The sequence below is a fragment of the Capsicum annuum genome, chromosome 3, assembly GCF_002878395.1.
Source record: "Capsicum annuum cultivar UCD-10X-F1 chromosome 3, UCD10Xv1.1, whole genome shotgun sequence".
NCBI lineage: Eukaryota > Viridiplantae > Streptophyta > Magnoliopsida > Solanales > Solanaceae > Capsicum > Capsicum annuum.
Window position 1 is genome coordinate 262,174,621 of NC_061113.1, and position 18,920 is coordinate 262,193,540.

General features: G+C 38.4%; 1 protein-coding gene across 1 annotated transcript; it reads right to left on the minus strand.

Annotated features, from left to right (window-relative positions):
* Positions 1-14: 14 nt before the first annotated feature.
* Positions 15-18,586, minus strand: LOC107862064 (probable polygalacturonase). The gene is made up of 5 exons (XM_016707506.2): positions 18,034-18,586; positions 3,113-3,233; positions 2,382-2,630; positions 1,511-1,664; positions 15-1,201 (listed from the first exon to the last, which is right to left on the minus strand). The coding sequence occupies exons 1-5, from the start codon at positions 18,445-18,447 to the stop codon at positions 676-678; spliced, it is 1,464 nt and encodes a 487-aa protein (XP_016562992.1). The 5' UTR covers positions 18,448-18,586; the 3' UTR covers positions 15-675.
* Between the last annotated feature and the right edge of the window lie 334 nt (positions 18,587-18,920).

Here is an 18,920-nt window from a genome sequence, read left to right on the forward strand (position 1 = left end):
GTTGTCCTTTTCCATTTCCCGCCTATATACAAGTGCATAAAGTGTACATGTATTAGATATACTTCGTTAAACTTTGTCAATACAGCTGTTCTACAAAATACTGCTAGCCAAATGCAGTTACAAACTTTTAACAATTGTTAGCCTGTTACAGATGTGTTCTCCCATATTTCAATGGAACTGAAGTTCCTATACAAAGACCACCTATGTTATGTTTTCCCACAATCCAGCATTAACAAATTTGCCAAAGGATTAAACAAAATAAGAACAGAGAAAATATGAATGAGATGGGGAGCAGGTCCCTTGATATCCTCACTCTCCAAGCCTGTGTGTTTTCTCCAAGAATTGATACCCGCCTTCTTCTTTTGCAAAAAAACATGAACTTGTGCCCTTGTATTAGCAGAGCATAGCTCCAACCAACCAACCTGGGTATTACTGTGGGCACTGGAGCTTCTTTCACTGTTGAAGCCTCTTAAAAGCTCCACGGGTGGGTACTCCATCCATGTGTACTCTCTCATTCTCGCAAATTTAGTAAAAAAACTGTTAATACATTTTAACATGCTCTAGCCTCCCAGCATTTGACTGTAGATTGATGGACCAAGAAGACCAAATCCCGCTTGTGACGAGCAATCAGCTGTTGTATCAACATTTTCGTTGAAGGAATAAAGCATCTTCATCTCAACCATCATAATCCAAGTCCTGCGTATTCTTATTTGTTGATTGTCTAACTAGTTTTCCTTCATCATCATACCAATCAAGATTCTCACATGGAGCAGGGAAGATTTTTCCAATAACACGTCCTTGAACAAAAGAACATTGGAAGATACGCTTCTTCTTGTATGTAATTCCTACAGTAATGTTCTGAAACGTAATATTCTGAACAGGAATCTCAGGGCTTCCATAAATACGTGCTGGTATTCGAACTCCTTGCCCACGAATACCAGTAAAGCTTATATCCTCAATAACTGGAAGAGCATTTGGATCATAGCCTTCATCAGGATGTTCATTGTAGTCTGTCTTAATTACGATGCCCACACGAACATTCTGTAGGGTCAGGTTGCGGTAGATAACATGTCGGATATAACCACCCCTACCAGCGCTAGTTTTAATTCTTATTCCTCTTTTTGAGTTCCATACAAGGAGGTTCTCCACTATTATATTTGACACTCCACCAGACATTTCACTTCCAATTGATACTCCAGCACTGTTGATAATGAGCAAGTTAGTAGACATTTAAAACCAAAAGATGCACACACTCAAACACACACTCTCTAGCAATTGGTTGAGAAAACTAAGATTAAATTGTAACCTCAGCTTAATGAAGACAAGTTGTAGATAAGTAAAACCCCTTACAGAAAAAAACTGCATGGACTTATTGCAACATGGACTATGCATCATTTTCTTATTTTTGGTGGGCAGATCAGAGAAGTAATACAAACAGGTAACTGGAATGTCTTTTGGTAGCAAGGAGCATACTTGATATAATTTAATATAATAGGGAAACAATTATTACCTAACCATTGAACGCACTGTGAGGTTACGGATAGTGATATTGGAAGATGGACGGGAATATGCAATTCCATACTGATCCCAGCCACTCTTGATTGCGACACCATCATCCCCCGTGCTTATATAACTATCTTCTATCACCATATCCACGCATGAATCTGCCAACATAAGATCCATGCACTCAATATTTTTGTCTTAAAAAGATATTGACACTAAAAAAAGTATGCACTAATAGAGCACATGTACAGATGACCCAGTGTTCCAGTTCACACCCCCACGTCTCTCTTTCCCAAAAATGATGACCCATCTCAGACTTAAGATTCTGTATCTAGAGTGAGGTGATAAATCGCTCAACCCTTTATAAAAGAAGAAAGTAAATCTTCAGAAAACACATCAAAGCTACTACCAAACAATAAATATAATTAGAATGTAAAAAGTGTTTTTAATTTAAGAAACTAGTAGTCAATGAAACAGTAGTTTGGAAAGTCAACAGGTGAGGGATAAACTCTGCTGGTACAGCTATTCTTGATATTGCACGAGTTAACTTTTTGAGGAAAAATCAATTTCTATCAAGCATATGCATTTAAAAATATTCCTATACAGCACTTCCAACGGAACTCTTGAAAACTATTCTTGATATTACACAAGTGAAATTTTTGAGGAAAAAGCAATTTATAGAGCATATGTAAGCATTTAAAAGTATTCCTATACAGCACTTCCTGTAGAATGCCTACAGAGCAGGTCAATGTGCATTTAAATGAAAAGTGTGAAGCGGGAGAAAAAGCCAACATCCAACTTACAGTTATAAGCCAGGCGATCAAGAAAGACATAATGAATGAATTCCAAGTACAGTTGAATAGGAAATAAGAACTCACCAGGGTCTATTCCATCAGTGTTTGGGGCCTCAGTCAATGGAGCCAGAATTGTTACATTTCTTATAACAACATTTTCGCAGTCATAAGGGTGAAGAGTCCAGAACGGAGAATCTCGAAATGTAACATCAGAAATGTGAATGTCTCTTGACCACATGAGTTGAAGAAGTGGTCCCCTTGTGTAATTCAAAAGATTTTTGCGGTATTTCTCCCACCACGACCGGCCTTGTCCGTTAATGGTACCATTATGCCCTGTTGCACAATTGTTTATAAACAATCAAAAGAAAGGTATGCACTATTCTCAATCACTTTTCCAGAATCACATTTGAATATGTACTTCGTTTGGGAGCTTGTTGATAACTTGCTATATGAGAAAACATGTGCAGAGGCAACTTGCAAGTATCGGAAAACAAGACATATAACTAATTAACTCTATTAACAAACGCTAAAAGCAGATATAGACATAAAAAAACACGTGGCAGAAAAACATGCGTGAAAGCAGTTCAACTAGTTTAAGCTTTTGAACCATGTTAGTACACAAGTGAATCCTTTGGCAAAATTAATAACTTAGCAAGCGTGCGCATTAAGTGTCATACTGATAACTCGGGAAATCTTCAATGATGTGGTGATTTATCGTAATCCGTAAGAAGTGACAAAAGGTAGTACCAATTCAAAACTGACGGGATAATAAAATACTACATTACTGCGTTCTTTATAAGATACTACTACTTCACCTGTTATGACAACATCCTTAAGATTTTGCCCGTGGATTAAACTTCCATAACGCGGCCCATGGCGTTCTCTTCCATATCCATATGATGGCAAAGGAGGCAGTAGTGTCCAATAGTTCTCATCCTGTTGCATGCATTTAAACCTTCATAAGTTAGCAGCAGTAAATGCATCACCTCCGACCAAACACACTTGCCAGCTGCTTACTGTTGTATAGGGACGGAGCCAGGTAGGGGCAAGGGGGTTCATCCGAACCCGGAAAATTACACTACATATATAAGGATCAACTTATGTATATCTGATAGATGTTGAATGCCCTTAGCTTCGTCGCGTATTTACTTATTTATATTATTGAATTCCCTTGATGAAAATATTGGCTACGCCAAAGTTGTTGTATCTTAAACAGCTGTAACAATTATTCGGATGTGACAAAGCAACAAATTTGGAAGTTATTTTCAAAGGATGGAAATTTATGAACCCATTCTTAAAATCTTCAAAAAGTAATTGAATCAAAACTATCAAAAATCAAATAACTTCCAGACATGAATAGAGACAAGATCTCACATCTAAGTGTTGCCGAAAATCAATGGCGGTTGAGTTTCTATTGGAAGACAACCATTATAGACATTGAGTTTACAAATGGCAGTAAGCAACAAGGGCAGATGCTAACAAAATGCGTGTTTTATATGCATATGCACGAGAAAGTCGTGCATCTAGGAAAACACAAATACAGTTATACATGCCACAAATAGCCAAAACTATGTACCTATGCTAAAATTAGAATATGGTACAGGAATGGCAGTAAGCTTGTGCTTGTCGTTAGTATACGACTGGAAAGGTAAGTTCTTTCCTAGTTATGCATACATAACCATTAGCACCTGTTCTAGACCCTATACTATATTAGCATTTATTAGCTTCCTCCTATTACAATTCCCCGTATCCTTGAGTAACACAAAATTGCACAAAACTTTGCAGTAAATACTACTCACTCTTTTTAACTTTGACCTGCAACCACTTCTGGGTCATGAGAATCCACCATTACATTGCATGTTGAGTCATAGGCGACCTTAACTACTCAAAATCGCTGTTATCCAAACCCCAGCAATGTCTAAAAGGGTGAATATCAGGCTTTCAGTTGGAAATAGAATTTGAAGTACGATGAAAATGACTCCTTTTACCAGCAGCGCTATATTAACTTAAGTGTACTAGAATCCCTTTCATTCATGGTGTGGTAGTCTTAAACCTGCGACAACATGGAATTATGACAAAACTTATAGCTCCATTGTAACACCCCGCATTTCGGGCTAGAATAAAAACCATCGTTTCTATGCATAGATGATCCAAAAGCCATAAATCCTATGCAAATTTGACATGTTAATCAATTATGTAGTGTGTGAACCTATTTAAGCATGAATTGAAATCATAGAGGTCCCCTAACTCAAGGACGAGTTGAAAGCTTTCCTATCATTCGAGTTTGAGTGAGCATCGAAACTTGGGTTAACTTCAATCGACCATAACTCTTTGTATATAATGAACTAGAGGGCCTACTATATATCAAATGAAAGCTCTTCGAATTAGCTTTCCAACGATACCAATTTCGCCTAAATCCGATATCCGAGCGAAAAGTTATGGCCCCTATCGCACACACCAAAATTTTAGGTTCTGTTTCAGCGTTTTTAAGGGCAAATGGGTATCTTCCATCCCTTATTCAGCTATAACACGGGATTAAACTCCCAAACACCAAAATATGATTCTTTTCTCTCAAATTCATCAAGAACTCACCCTAGGGTTTCAAACTGAAAACCCAAATATCTCAAGATTTAACCGTGGGTTTTCCTTGATTCTTCAAGATTCGGAATCTCCATTGCGAGGGCTACAAGAGGCACCCATCAATCATACGTATGGCATCCCAAAAGCTAGAGTTCATTCAAAAGCTTCTAATTTAAGGTACGCGGGGTTTTCCTAAAATCTCATGGGTATGGAAATCTTGATTTTATAAGAAAGGGTTTTTTAGATTTATGAATATATTCATGCTTTAGAAGCATTGATGATATTGTTTTGGCCTTTAGGCTTTCCCCCAAATTGATTTGAAATTATATATATATTGTAAGCATGTGTTTTAAGGTTGATGATTGAATTGAGAGCATGATTCATGAAAAATCCCTCTCTTGTGATGATTTTCATTTACTTATGATATACTATGAAATCGTTTGAATGCATCTTGAAAAGCATGTTATGAAATGTCTTGAATAATGTTATATTTAGATTATGTTTTTGATTTCAAAAGAGAGAGGGTTGTTTATGTTGATGAATGTTGAACATAATCATATAATGAGAAGGGTTGCATGGTTTGTTAAAGATTACATGACCACCACTTGTTTATTGAAAGGATGGGAATTTTGCATAGTTTTGACTTATGTTTTCGGAACATGAATTGCCTTTGTTAAATTGCATGTTTGGGTGGTCTGAACTATGTTTTAATGAAAGAATCATGCATGATGCATTATGGCTCAGAAATAGAACTTGCAAGTCTTGGTGTGACGACACCAATCCAGATAATGCCATGGTAATTCAGAACAGAATAGAATGCATGTTTGAAGTTAGATTTTTCAGATGTTGAAACTAGAATAATGCATGATTCAGAACAAGATAAAATTGGGCATAAAGGGAGCTTAGGTGGTCCCCCCAAGAAGGCATGAGTTCGGGCAAGACAACTCATTGCCCAAAACCGTGATTTGCCGATCTGGGTATATTATCATACGCTGGCCTAGTGCCCTGTGGTGTATCAGACTCAGACACTCCAACCCTTGCGGCACACTTGGCTTGGGGGCTTCCCCGCCGAGTCAATGGCGGATTCCATATAGCCCGTGGAATATCAAACTTGTACGGGAGTGCCACCTAATTCAGAAGTAATACAAAGATCAGAAACTGCTTTTGACAGAAAGGTTTTTTTATGTTTTTTTCAAGAATGCCTATGTGTTTTGAAAATTATATCTTTCATGATCTTTATGACTAGCTCTCAACTATTTTATTTATATAAAAGCTTTATTTTGAATTGCTCTGCGTACCAGTACATCTGTATTGACCCCCTCCCTCCAGGTTCTGAGGCACAGTCTAGGGGTCCTGATAAGCAGTAGATTTCATCAGACACGAGTGAAGAGTGTCAGTTGGTGAGCCTTCTATATTTCAGAAGGCCTAGTTTCTTTCAGACAGTTATTCTTTATTATAGTTTTGGTCTACTGGGGGTCGTGTCCCAGTTTTCAGACAGTTGTTATTTGATCATGTAGTAGAAATTTCGTAGACGATTTTCAGACGGTGTTTAGTTGATATTGGATTTTATTCCTCATTGTTAAACTAAATTTAGATTATGACCATGTTTCCGTAGCAGATTTTATTTCCGCATTTCCTATTTATATATGAATGGTGTATATAATTACAAGTTAGAAGGGCTCTCGGGCCTTCATGGTTCGAGATGTCCATCACGGCCAGGGCCCTGATTCGGGTTGTGACAAACTTGGGTATCAGAGCACGGTTCATGGTCCCAGGGTGTCTGCGAAATCTCGTCGGGTAGATTCTTGTTTATGGGTGTGTAGCGCGCCACACTTATAAGCAGGAGGCTACTAGGCGTTTAGGAATGTTTCTCCTTCTTCATGTTCTAGTTCATGCTATTGAGCCAGAATGTTCCTCTTTCATACTCTAATTCGTGCTATGGTGTCGTCCATACGAAAGTAAAGTTATCCCAATTCGTTCCTTACTTTAATGTGCCCAGATATGTCTCGTTATTGGGGTGATTCAAGTGCAGAAGTTTAGAGTCTAAATGGTATGGTCCTTTCTGATTGAGCCATATAAGAGTTTAAAATTTTTGCAAGGACTTGAGAAGAGTCTGTTAATGCTTCAGAGTGTATTGATTTTTGTGAACTTTGATTCTGAAGAAATCGTGCTTTTCGGCCTGCGGTATTAAGAGTATTCCGTCTCTTTTCAAAAATTTATGTTGCAGATGTCATGCTTCAGGGGGAATGATGTGTAGCAGAATGTTGGAACTGTATTTCCACCCGATTAGTAGCATGAGTTAAAGTGTCGGTGTCATGACCTATTGGTAGTAAGATTAGACCAAGAGGTTGGTGATATGAAGTCACAAAGTTAGAAGTCAGAGTGAGGGTGACTTTTGTGTAAATAAATATTTTAGTTGAATAACCGATGTTTGAGGATGATTTACCACTTTATAGTGATAGACTAATGTGGTAGCTAGTAGCATGTGTGGATTGTAGGGTAGTCTGTGGGGGAAGTGTTTGACTCAGATTTTTATTTATACAGAGTAAGATGTGTATCCTTAGATCATTGAATATTGTGTGTCAATTTTCTATCTCTTGTAATATGTAATCTTGTTATCATAGTTTTTTTGAGGAAAAAAAAATCAAAGTCTAGTGAAGTCGTGTGGAGCTCTTTCGATTCACTAGCATAGTTGCTTTGTTATTCATTTCATTTTCTTGTTCAAAACACAAAAATCAAAGTCTAGTGAAGTCGTGTGAGGCCTATTTCGATTCACTAGCAACTTGTTGTTCTTGTGTTGGTTGAATATATGTATAGTCGAATCTTTTCGCATGAGATTGAGTTGGTAATGAAGTGATACGTCCTTGTGTGTTAGTTTAGTAGAAGGTAGAGAAGGAGTTATTAGTTAAGGTGAATTGTTGTCTGCTTGAAGTATGAAAATGGCAAGATGAGCCAGTAAGTTATAATTATAGACTCATGGTTGTTTGTGGAATTTGAAGGTATTTTAATTGTACGCTTGGGTAAGTAAGTGTGATATGAGAAAGCCGTATAAGTAGATAAGATTGTATGGGGTTATAATATAAGATTAAGGTTGACCATGTCTATTATGTGACTTTACCCCCTTGACCTTCTTTTCGTTGGTAGTTGTAAACTAGTACTACTTGTGAGAAAGTATGTAGTAGATTTTTGAGGTATTTAGATAGAATGTCCCAATTTGATGGACTAGTATATTATGTTGCCTTCTTCATTGATGGTAGATGATTGATGCTAGACTATTGGCTTGAATTTAATGTAGGATGTGGATGTAAGAATAGTGGCTTAAGATTAATGATGAATGTTTTATGAGAATTGTGTGTCAGGTTGGTTGTAAATCATGCTTAGCACTAGACATTAAGTTTGAACAGTTGATGTCGATAAAGGTGGATGTGATGATTTCTTGGTTAATGATACTAGTTATATGGAAGTGATCTAATAGGCTTGAATGGTGTATGCAATAGATTAAGTTTATTTGATTAGTAATAAAGTATAATGTTGTATGTATGAGGTAGAAATATGCCCAATGTGATATGGAGTTGCGACATTTTCTAAGACTATTGCATGTTGCGTGTGGCTAGTGGACATAGTAGTACCATTGAGTTGCTAGGTGGAGAAAGACTAGTAGTATGATTCATCAAAGGCTTGGTGATATCCATGATTAAGTGTTATAATCTAAGTTTGAATTTTTGAAGGTTGAACCGACAGAAATAAGAGTTGAAGCACTATAGGGTGTGTACTCCGACTATGGGAATACTCGCGAGGATTCGAAGTTAGTAAGTGTTCAAGTATTATGTGATTGACTATTGGGGCTATAGAAAGATAGAGTGTGTCTCAGAAGGTAGAATTAGCAGTGCGTTTTCCCTTCCAGGTGTAGCCATTTGGGTTAAGTTCTATTAATTACGTGTATTGTCGTATTCCAGACCCCAGAGTCCAGTAAGTGTAGTTCAGTTTAGAGTCTAGTAAGGTATCTCTCGAACTTAAGATGATAGCTTAAAGCTAAGGGGGAGATGATAGAACAAGCAACCAAGTCAGGATCTCAGATTCTAGTAGTGATGTCAGTATGATATAGAACATCAGAAAGTGAGGGTGAGACTCAACCCATTCTTATCTCAGTATTTTTCAATGATCCCAATACCTACTCACGCCTTACGTTTCAGTTCCATGATCATAGTTCATGTTCATGTATATGATAGAGAATCACGTGCTTTTCCAGTTCTAAAATGAGGAGTTCCAGTTCATTCAGTAGTCGGAATCCATTCCATATGTTATGAACTTCAAATTGAGGTCATGCAGCTCATGACTCATGTACTCACGCTTTATAGTGTGCTCAGTTCCCATAATTCATGCTATACTCTTATGATGGACGAGATTTAGCTTATAGTCATGTATGCCCCAAATCAGATCACTTTGATGAATCCCTGATGTTGATTTGCTATTCCTTCAGCCTCAGTTAAGTGTCAAGTCTCGTATAATATCCTCCCATGCTTCAAGGTCTTATGTTCTAACCTTTTAGTGACTCCTCCTTATGTGATGATAGTGGTGATGAGTAAATGTTTCTTGTTAATGGAAGATCATAGTATGCTTGTTTTAGATAAGGCCATAAGTGTGAAGTAAGATCTGGGGCCAAGTCTTTGATATATGTGATGGTTAGTGGAAATTTTTGTGTGTATGTTCTTGGGATAGCGCGTGGGAGTTATATTGATAGTGGATTAGAGAATATGTGAAGTATGTCCTTATGGGTGTTTGCCTTGGAGTTCATATGTGATTATAAAGATAGGCCTAAATGACAAGTTGAGATTTAAGTGGAGGAACGCAATATGCGCTAGTGAATCCATAGTAAGAGATCAGAGTTAGTCATTGAAGTGGTAAAGCACGATATGCTTAGGGTGTGATCTCTAAAAATATATATATATATATATAGAAGATTGAATCATATGGTTTAGACTAGTATCGTGGGGTGGCATATTGTATTTTGTGATTTGAAGTTAGGTTTGATCATGATGAGAGGACTTATGTTACTTTAGGCATTAGTAGAAAGATTTATCAATGCCCATATAAGAATTCTAAGTTCAATCAAATGAGTATGGTATTTAAAGGGAGTAATATAGTTAAGGGAGTAACATTACCAATTTAAAAAAAATATATATAGTTAAAGTAGTATTCGAGAAGTGCGCTAAGCTTGAAAGTAAGAAGTTGCATTGCCTAAGGCCTGGTAATTCTATCCTAGTTTATGAGTTATATATCTATATTCCATGCTATAGAGTAGTGTCACTATTGTGATTCCTTTGTTGGGTGTCTTGTGTAACTCATGCCCAAGATTCTTTGCTCCCGAATGCTACTAGAACTTCTTTAGAAAGAGTGTTGAAGAGATACTCTAATTAAGTATAAGTTTCTAGTATAATTCAGCCAGTATAACCAGCAGTTCAGTTTAACAGTCAGGCAGACAAGTTACTGTGGTTTTCCACCTTTACACCCAGTCCTGCTATCCGAAGTCCCATGTGTATGACCATCCCAAGAGATAATCTATTCCATCCATGAAAATTGCGAATTCAGTTCAGTCCGAACATCATGTTTCAGATTCAGCTATTTAGTCATGACTCAGTTCATAAGAGTTCAGCGCATAGTCTCAAATCTCTCTAAGCATTTTAGCTCAGCTAGTGTAATACCTTTGTACGATCTAAATCTTGTTGTCTCAAGATTCGTACTTACATAAGTTATCACTTCTCAATTCGATACGTATGATTGAATCATGAACACCTCAAGGGAATCCTAAATTCTCAGCATGAATCAGCTCCTTAAAGCAAGTAAGGGCAAGTAAGCTCAGAATTCAGTTTCCTGATGGAAATTTAAATGTATTCTTTCTTAGAAGACATATCATGTCCACGTTATTCCATACCTTTAAGACTTCAACATTCCTACCCATCATTCGGGGACGAATGATCCCAAGGGAGAGATAATGTAACACCTCGCATTTCGGGCTAGAATAAAAACCGTCGTTTCTATGCATAAATGATCCAAAAACCATAAATCCTATGCAAATTTGGCATGTTAATCAATTATGTAGTGTGTGAACCTATTTAAGCATGAATTGAGATCATAGAGGTCCCCTAACTCAAGGACGAGTTGAAAGCTTTCCTATCATTCGAGTTTGAGTGAGCATCGAAACTTGGGTTAACTTCAATCGACCATAACTCTTTGTATATAATGAATTAGAGGGCCTAATATATATCAAATGAAAGCTCTTCGTATTAGCTTTCCAACGATACAATTTTCGCCTAAATCCAATATCCGAACGAAAAGTTATGGCCATTTTAGTGACTGAGACAGTAGCATCATGCGATAAGCGTGCGACGCACGCCCTATCGCACGCAACAAAATTTCAGGTTCTGTTTCCGCGTTTTTAAGGGCAAATGGGTATCTTCCATCCCTTATTCAGCTATAACACGGGATTAAACTCCCAAACACCAAAATATGATTCTTTTCTCTCAAATTCATCAAGAACTCACCCTAGGGTTTCAAACTGAAAACCCAAATATCTCAAGATTTAACCGTGGGTTTTCCTTGATTCTTCAAGATTCGGAATCTCCATTGCGAGGGCTACAAGAGGCACCCATCAATCATACGTATGGCATCCCAAAAGCTAGAGTTCATTCAAAAGCTTCTAATTTAAGGTACGCGGGGTTTTCCTAAAATCTCATGGGTATGGAAATCTTGATTTTATAAGAAAGGGTTTTTTAGATTTATGAATATATTCATGCTTTAGAAGCATTGATGATATTGTTTTGGCCTTTAGGCTTTCCCCCAAATTGATTTGAAATTATATATATATTGTAAGCATGTGTTTTAAGGTTGATGATTGAATTGAGAGCATGCAACAACAACAACAAACCCAGTGTATTCCCACCTAGTGGGGTCTGGGGGGTAAGATGTACGCAGTCCATACCTCTACCTCTAAAGAAGTAGAAAGGCTGTTTCCGATAGACCCCCGGCTCAAGTCACGAGATACCACACAAACTCATAGTACAGCACAGAACTAGATTACATAACATAAATACGGCACCCATAAGTATTAGAAAACAGAGGAAAGCACACAGATTCGTAATAAAATATGGAACACGGAATCATAACAAGAATAAAACCCCCACCAAGTAATTCCCTACACTAGCTACCCAAACCGGCCCTAGTCTTCTGACCTAATTCGCGTCCTCCAGACCTTCCTATCTAGGGTCATGTCCTCGGTAAGCTGTAACTGCTCCATGTCCCGCCTAATCAGCTCACCCCAGTACTTCTTCGGCCCACCCCTACCCCGCCTAAAACCATCCAACGTTAGCCTCTCACACCTACGAACCGGGGCATCCATGCCCCTCCTCTTCACGTGTCCGAACCATCTCAATCGGGCTTCCCGCATCTTGCACTCCACTGGAGTCACACCAACCTTCTCCCGGATAGTCTCATTCCGAACTCTATCCCCTCTAGTCAGCCCATACATCCAGCTCAACATCCGCATTTCTGCCACCTTCATTTTTTGGATGTGGGAGTTCTTAACTGGTCAAGACTCCGCTCCATACAACATGGCCGGCCGGACTACCACCTTGTAGAATTTGCCTTTCAGCTTGGGCGGCACCTTCTTATCACACAACACCCCCGACGCGAGCTTCCACTTCATCCATCCCGCCCCAATACGGTGCGAGACATCCTCGTCAATCTCACCGTTACTCTGGATCACGGACCCGAGATACTTGAAACTATCCCTCTTACATACCTCCTGTGATTCCAGCTTCACTACTACCTCATTCTCCCGCCTCACGTCATTAAACTTGCATTCCACATACTCTGTCTTGCTTCTGCTCACCCTGAACCCTTTAGACTCAAGAGTTTGCCTCCACACCTCTAATTTGTCATTCACACCCCCTCGAGTCTCATCTATCAGAACTACATCATCTGCAAAAAGCATACACCAAGGCACCTCCCCTTGAATACGCCGCGTCAACACATCCATCACCAACGCAAACAAAAAGGGACTAAGAGTAGATCCCTGATGCAATCCTGTCAAGACAGTGAAATGCTCTGAGTCTCCTCCCGCCGTCCTCACCTGAGTTTTCGCTCCATCATACATATCCTTAATTGCTCTGATATATGCCAGCGGTACTCCACCCACCTCCAAGCATCTCCAAAGCACCTCCCTAGGGACTTTGTCGTAAGCCTTCTCCAGGTCGATAAATACCATGTGCAAGTCCTTCTTCCTTTCCCTATACTGTTCCACCAACCTCCGCACCAGGTGAATTGCCTCCGTCGTCGAGATTGGAGTCTTTTTTTCATCATATGGCACAAATTTAGCATATTCAGCAACCACTATCATTAAAATAGGAAGCACAATTCTGCAATAGTGATTAACAAATCACCTATACATTTGGAGAAAAAAATAAACACATACCAACACTAACAAAATCATTACTCCCTATGTCCTAATTTATGTAGCACAGTTTGAATTTCGAGAGTCAAGTGTAATTTTGATAATGAATTCGGACATGAAATCTTTAAATTATTTAAGATAAAACTTATATATCTGAAAACTACATATAAAAGTACTCCCTCCATTTCAATTTGTTTGTCGTACTTTCCAATTTAGTATGTTATAAAAAGAATGCCTCTTTCCCTTTTTAGCAACTGTTTAGTTTCAACTTTGTGCATGACATATTTAAAACCACAAGATTAAAAGACATTTTGGTGCATTTGACATATCTTTAAATTAAGCCCACAAGATTTAAAAGTCTTCTTTACTTTCTTAAACTCCGCGCCAAGTCAAAATGGGACAAACAAATTGAAACAAGGGGAGTACTATAACTCACAATAATTGATAAGTCAAAATATTTAAAAGATATATGAAAAAACTAGGTCAAAGAAAGACTTTCTTAAAAGGGCTCAGTGCACTAAAGCTTCAGCTATGCACGGGATTCGAAGAAGAGCCGAACCACAAGGGCCTATTGTTTGAATCTAGAAATCTAGATGATGACACGTAAATTGGGACAGAGAAAATAACATATTTAGCAAACACACCCTTTCATTTCTATAGGCCACAACCTTCTGATCAAAAGATTCATTTTCAAAAAATAGGGCACAACATTTTACCAAAATAAATGGCAATTTAAAAAAAGAATAACTGAATATCAACAATCAAAATCAAGGCATATAAAAACACATGTCATGGTCAATGCATATGCACCCAAGGATGTGGCCTAGTAGTCAATGATGTAGGCTAAGCACCATGAGGTTTCAGGTTCAAATCCCAAGACCCAAAAGAGACAAAGACTAGGTCATTTCTTCCTATATGATAGACAGAGTAACCTGACATGGTGATCCTCGTTGTTGGGGAAGGTAGCAAAATATCTCATGGAATTAGTCGAGGTACCAAGTGGATGGTAGCAAAATATCTTATGTAATTAGTTAAGGTGTCAAGTGGAAGGTGGTGAAATGTCTAGTGGAATTAGTCGAGGTGTCAAGTGGAAGGTAGCAAAATTTCTCGCGGAATTAGTCGATGTGCCAGGTGAACGGTAGCAAAATATCTCATGGAATTAGTCAACGAGCTAGGTGGCAAAATATCTTGCAGAATTGGTCGAGGTGTCAAGGGACGGTGGCAAAACATCGCATGGAATTAGTCAAGGTGGCAAAATATCTCATGGAATTACTCAACGAGCCAGGTGGACGGTAGCAAAATATTTCATGTAATTAGTTAAGGTGTCAAGTAGAAGGTGGCAAAATATCTCGTGGAATTAGTCGAGGCACCAAGTGGAAGGTGGCAAAATATCTCGCAGAATTAGTCGATGTGTCAGATGGACGAAAGAAAAATATCTCATGGAATTAGTCGAGGCGCCAGGTGGCAAACTATCTTACGGAATTAGTCGAGGTGTCAAGTGGGCGGTGGCAAAACATCTCATGGAATTAGTAAAGATGCCAGGCAAAGTATCTCATGGAATTAGTCACGGAGCCGGGAAGCAAAATATCTCATCGGATTAGTCCAGGTGCCAAGAGGTAAGATATCTCATGGAATCAGTCGAGGTACCAGGTATTAGGCGGCAAAATATCTCATGGAATTAGTCATGTTGCAAATTGAAAGGCGGCAAAATATCTCGGGGGAATTAGTCAGGTGTCAGGTGGACAGTAGCAAAATATCTCATGAGTCCAAGTGCTAGGTGGCAAAATATCTTGTGGAATTAGTCAAGGTGTCAAGAAGACGATGGCAAAATATCTCATGGAATTAGTCAAGGTGTCAGGTGGCAAAACATCTCAGGGAATTAGACAGGTGCCAGGTGGACGGCGGCAAAATATCTCATGAAATTAGTCAAGGTGCCAAGTGGCAAAATATCCCATGAAATTAGTCAAGGTGTCAAGGGGACAGTGACAAAATATCTCATAGAATTAGTCAAGGTGCTAGGTGGCAAAAGGACTCGGGGAATTAGTCAGTGCCTGGTGGCAAAATATCTCATGGAATTAGTAGGTGCCAGGTGGCAAAAAAATATCTTCGGGAATTAGTCTGGTGCAAGGTGGAAAAACATCTCGCGGAATTAGTCAATGTGCTGGCAGACAGTAGCAAAATATCTCATAGAATTAGTCAAGGTGCCAGGTGGCAAAATATCTAGTGGAATTAATCGAGGTGTCAAGTGGACGGTGGAAAAATATCTCATGGAATTAGTCAATGTGCCAGGTGAACGGTAGCAAATATCTCATGGAATTAGCAGAGATGCCAGGTGGCAAATATCTTGCAGAATTAGTCGAGGTGTCAAGTGGACCGTAGCAAAATATCTCACGGAATTAGTCGAGGTGCCAAATGGAAGGTTTGCAAAATATCTCAGTGGAATTAGTCGAGTTATGTCACCACACTTATCCAAAAACAGAAAGCAATCAAACACATACCAACAATAACAAAATCATTAACTAGGTCACAACCTTCTAATCGAAAGATCCATGCTCAAAAAATAAGGCACAACAATTCGCCATCATTAACTAGACAAAAAAAGAGTAATTATATTACAACAATCAAAATCAAGCCATAAAATAACATTCAGATCCTTTCATCAATTACGAAAAAATAAATAAAAAAGCAACTACTCAAATAATAAAAGTGAAAAAAAATTGAACACAATTTGAGAGCATGATTCATGAAAAATCCCTCTCTTGTGATGATTTTCATTTACTTATGATATACTATGAAATCGTTTGAATGCATCTTGAAAAGCATGTTATGAAATGTCTTGAATAATGTTTTATTTAGATTATGTTTTTGATTTCAAAAGAGAGAGGGTTGTTTATGTCGATGAATGTTGAACATAATCATATAATGAGAAGGGTTGCATGGTTTGTTAAAGATTACATGACCACCACTTGTTTATTGAAAGGATGGGAATTTTGCATAGTTTTGACTTATGTTTTCGGAACATGAATTGCCTTTGTTAAATTGCATGTTTGGGTGGTCTGAACTATGTTTTAATGAAAGAATCATGCATGATGCATTATGGCTCAGAAATAGAACTTGCAAGTCTTGGTGTGACGACGTAATTCAGAACAGAATAGAATACATGTTTGAGTTAGATTTTTCAGATGTTGAAACTAGAATAATGCATGATTCAGAACAGGATAAAATTGGGCATAAAGAGAGCTTAGGTAGTTTCCCCAAAAAGGCATGAGTTCAGACAACTCATTGCCCAAAACCGTGATTTGCCGATCCGGGTATATTATTATACGCTGGCCTAGTGCCCTGTGGTGTATCAGACTCAGACACTCCAACCCTTGCGGCACACTTGGGTTGGGGGCTTCCCCGCTGAGTCAATGACGGATTCCATATAGCCCGTGGAATATCAGACTTATAGGGGAGTGCCACCTAACTCAGAAGTAATACAAAGATCAGAAACTGTTTTTGACAGAAAGGTTTTTTTATGTTTTTTTCAAGAATGCCCATGTGTTTTGAAAATTATATCTTTCATGATCTTTATGACTAGCTCTCAACTATTTTATTTATATAAAAGCTTTATTTTGAATTGCTCTGCGTACCAGTGCATCTGTATTGACCCCTTCCCTCCAGGTTCTGAGGCACAGTCTAGGGGTCCTGATAAGCAGTAAATTTCATCAGACACGAGTGAAGAGTGCCAGTTGGTGAGCCTTCTATATTTCAGAAGGCCTAGTTTCTTTCAGACAGTTATTATTTATTATAGTTTTGATTTACTGGGGGTCGTGTCCCAGTTTTTAGACAGTTGTTATTTGATCATGTAGTAGAAATTTCGTAGACGATTTTCAGACGGTGTTTAGTTGATAGTGGATTTTATTCCTCATTGTTAAACTAAATTTAGATTATGACCATGTTTCCGTAGCAGATTTTATTTCCGTATTTCCTATTTATATAGGAATGGTGTATATGATTTCAAGTTAGAAGGGCTCTCGGGCCTTCATGGTTCGGGATATCCGTCACAGCCAGGGCCCTGGTTCGGGTCGTGACAACCATGATCCTTCACACTCTCCATTTCAATTTCTGTCTTACTTCCCCTTTTTGGCAACTTTCTAATTCTAACTTCCCATAGCAAGGACCTTCGTACTCCCGCTGTTTCAATTTGTTTGTTTCCTTTTTTCTCAACTTTTCAAGTCTAAGTTCTAACTTCCCACATGACATATTTAAGAAGACAAGATTAAAGGATATTTTGGTACATTCTATATATCTTTAGTTTAAGACCACGAGTTTATTACTTTCTTAAACTCGTATCAAGTCAAGACCAAACAACCAAATTGAACAGAGGAGTAACTGGTAAAGTCACGCAAAAACTTCTCCTTTTTTGCTAGATTAGTAACTAAATCTTCAATAATCATACTATTAAAGGATGAGCCTGAGCACACAATGCACCTTACTAAATTAAAAAGGAACCTTTCAAACAGTTGAGCCCAAGTTCTTTTTCTATATCTTCCATAGAAAGGGAATCTGTTACTCCCTCTGTGCTACTTTCCTTTTTAGTCCGTTTAGAAAAAGAATGCATGTTTACATTACTACTCGAATTTCAACTTTCACATTGCATGTCTAAGATCACAATTCAAACAAACAAACAAATAGAAACGGAAGGAGTATGTATAGAGCACTTACATCAATTCCAAGAATAACAGCATTTTCAGCTAAGAACAACGTCATATGACTCGTGAGATTAAACGGCGCCGTAAGCCAATAACCAGGCTGAACATTAAGCTGGCCACCACCTCTCTTCTTAATTTCCGAAATTGCCCTCTCAAATGCCTTGGTATTTACAGTAACGCCATCCCCAACAGCTCCGAAATCAGATAGATTGAAAACTAAAGGCCGTAGCTTAGGTATAGGCCTAGGAGATGGTGCCAAACCTCGATATATCAAAAGACGTTCAACTGCAGTCCTTTGCCAAATTACGATCACAATAAATCCAATGATCCACAGAAGAGTTAGAAGTGTGTGATGCGATAACAGATATGATGGAATTAAACGCTTGTATTCGAGTTTACGGTGTTGGATTCTGAGCGAATCCGGCATGGTTGATGATAATAGTATACTACAAATTTGACGAAGATTTTTAGGGAAAATGAGAGAGTAGATCAGAGCTTGCAGTTAGTAGAGTGAAGGATGTATTTTTTGATTTATTACAGAAATGGCAAGGACGGGACAGGGAGCGGTTGTTGCGTGGCTAAGTTGGGAAAACTGACGGTTTATGGGCCGGAGCTTCCGTATTTGGACCTTGATGGGCTTGTGTGATTGAGTTTAGTTGGGCTCAATTGGGCTTTTGCCATGTTGTTGCTTCGTGGTCAATTGGGCTTTTGCCATGTTGTTGCTTCGTGGGCAAACAATAGAAAACACATTAGTAGAGCCGTCAATATGGGTCAGACTCGTTTGGTCAGTCCGGCCTAGCCTGTAATTTGATAGGGTTGGGTTACAATTTTTGTAGCCCATTTAAGAACATAGCTTTTTAGCTTGGACCATATAAGCTAATTGACCTGTGGGCTTGCGCA

Excerpts from the sequence above, each read along its gene's own strand:
- LOC107862064 (XM_016707506.2), bottom strand. The coding sequence starts at position 18,447 with ATGCCGGATTCGCTCAGAATCCAACACCGTAAACTCGAATACAAGCGT. Across the intron at positions 3,234-18,033 it reads CTGTTATTCTTGGAATTGAT|GATGAGAACTATTGGACACT; the intron begins GTAAGTGCTCTA and ends TGCATGCAACAG. Across the intron at positions 1,665-2,381 it reads CACTGATGGAATAGACCCTG|ATTCATGCGTGGATATGGTG; the intron begins GTGAGTTCTTAT and ends TTATGTTGGCAG.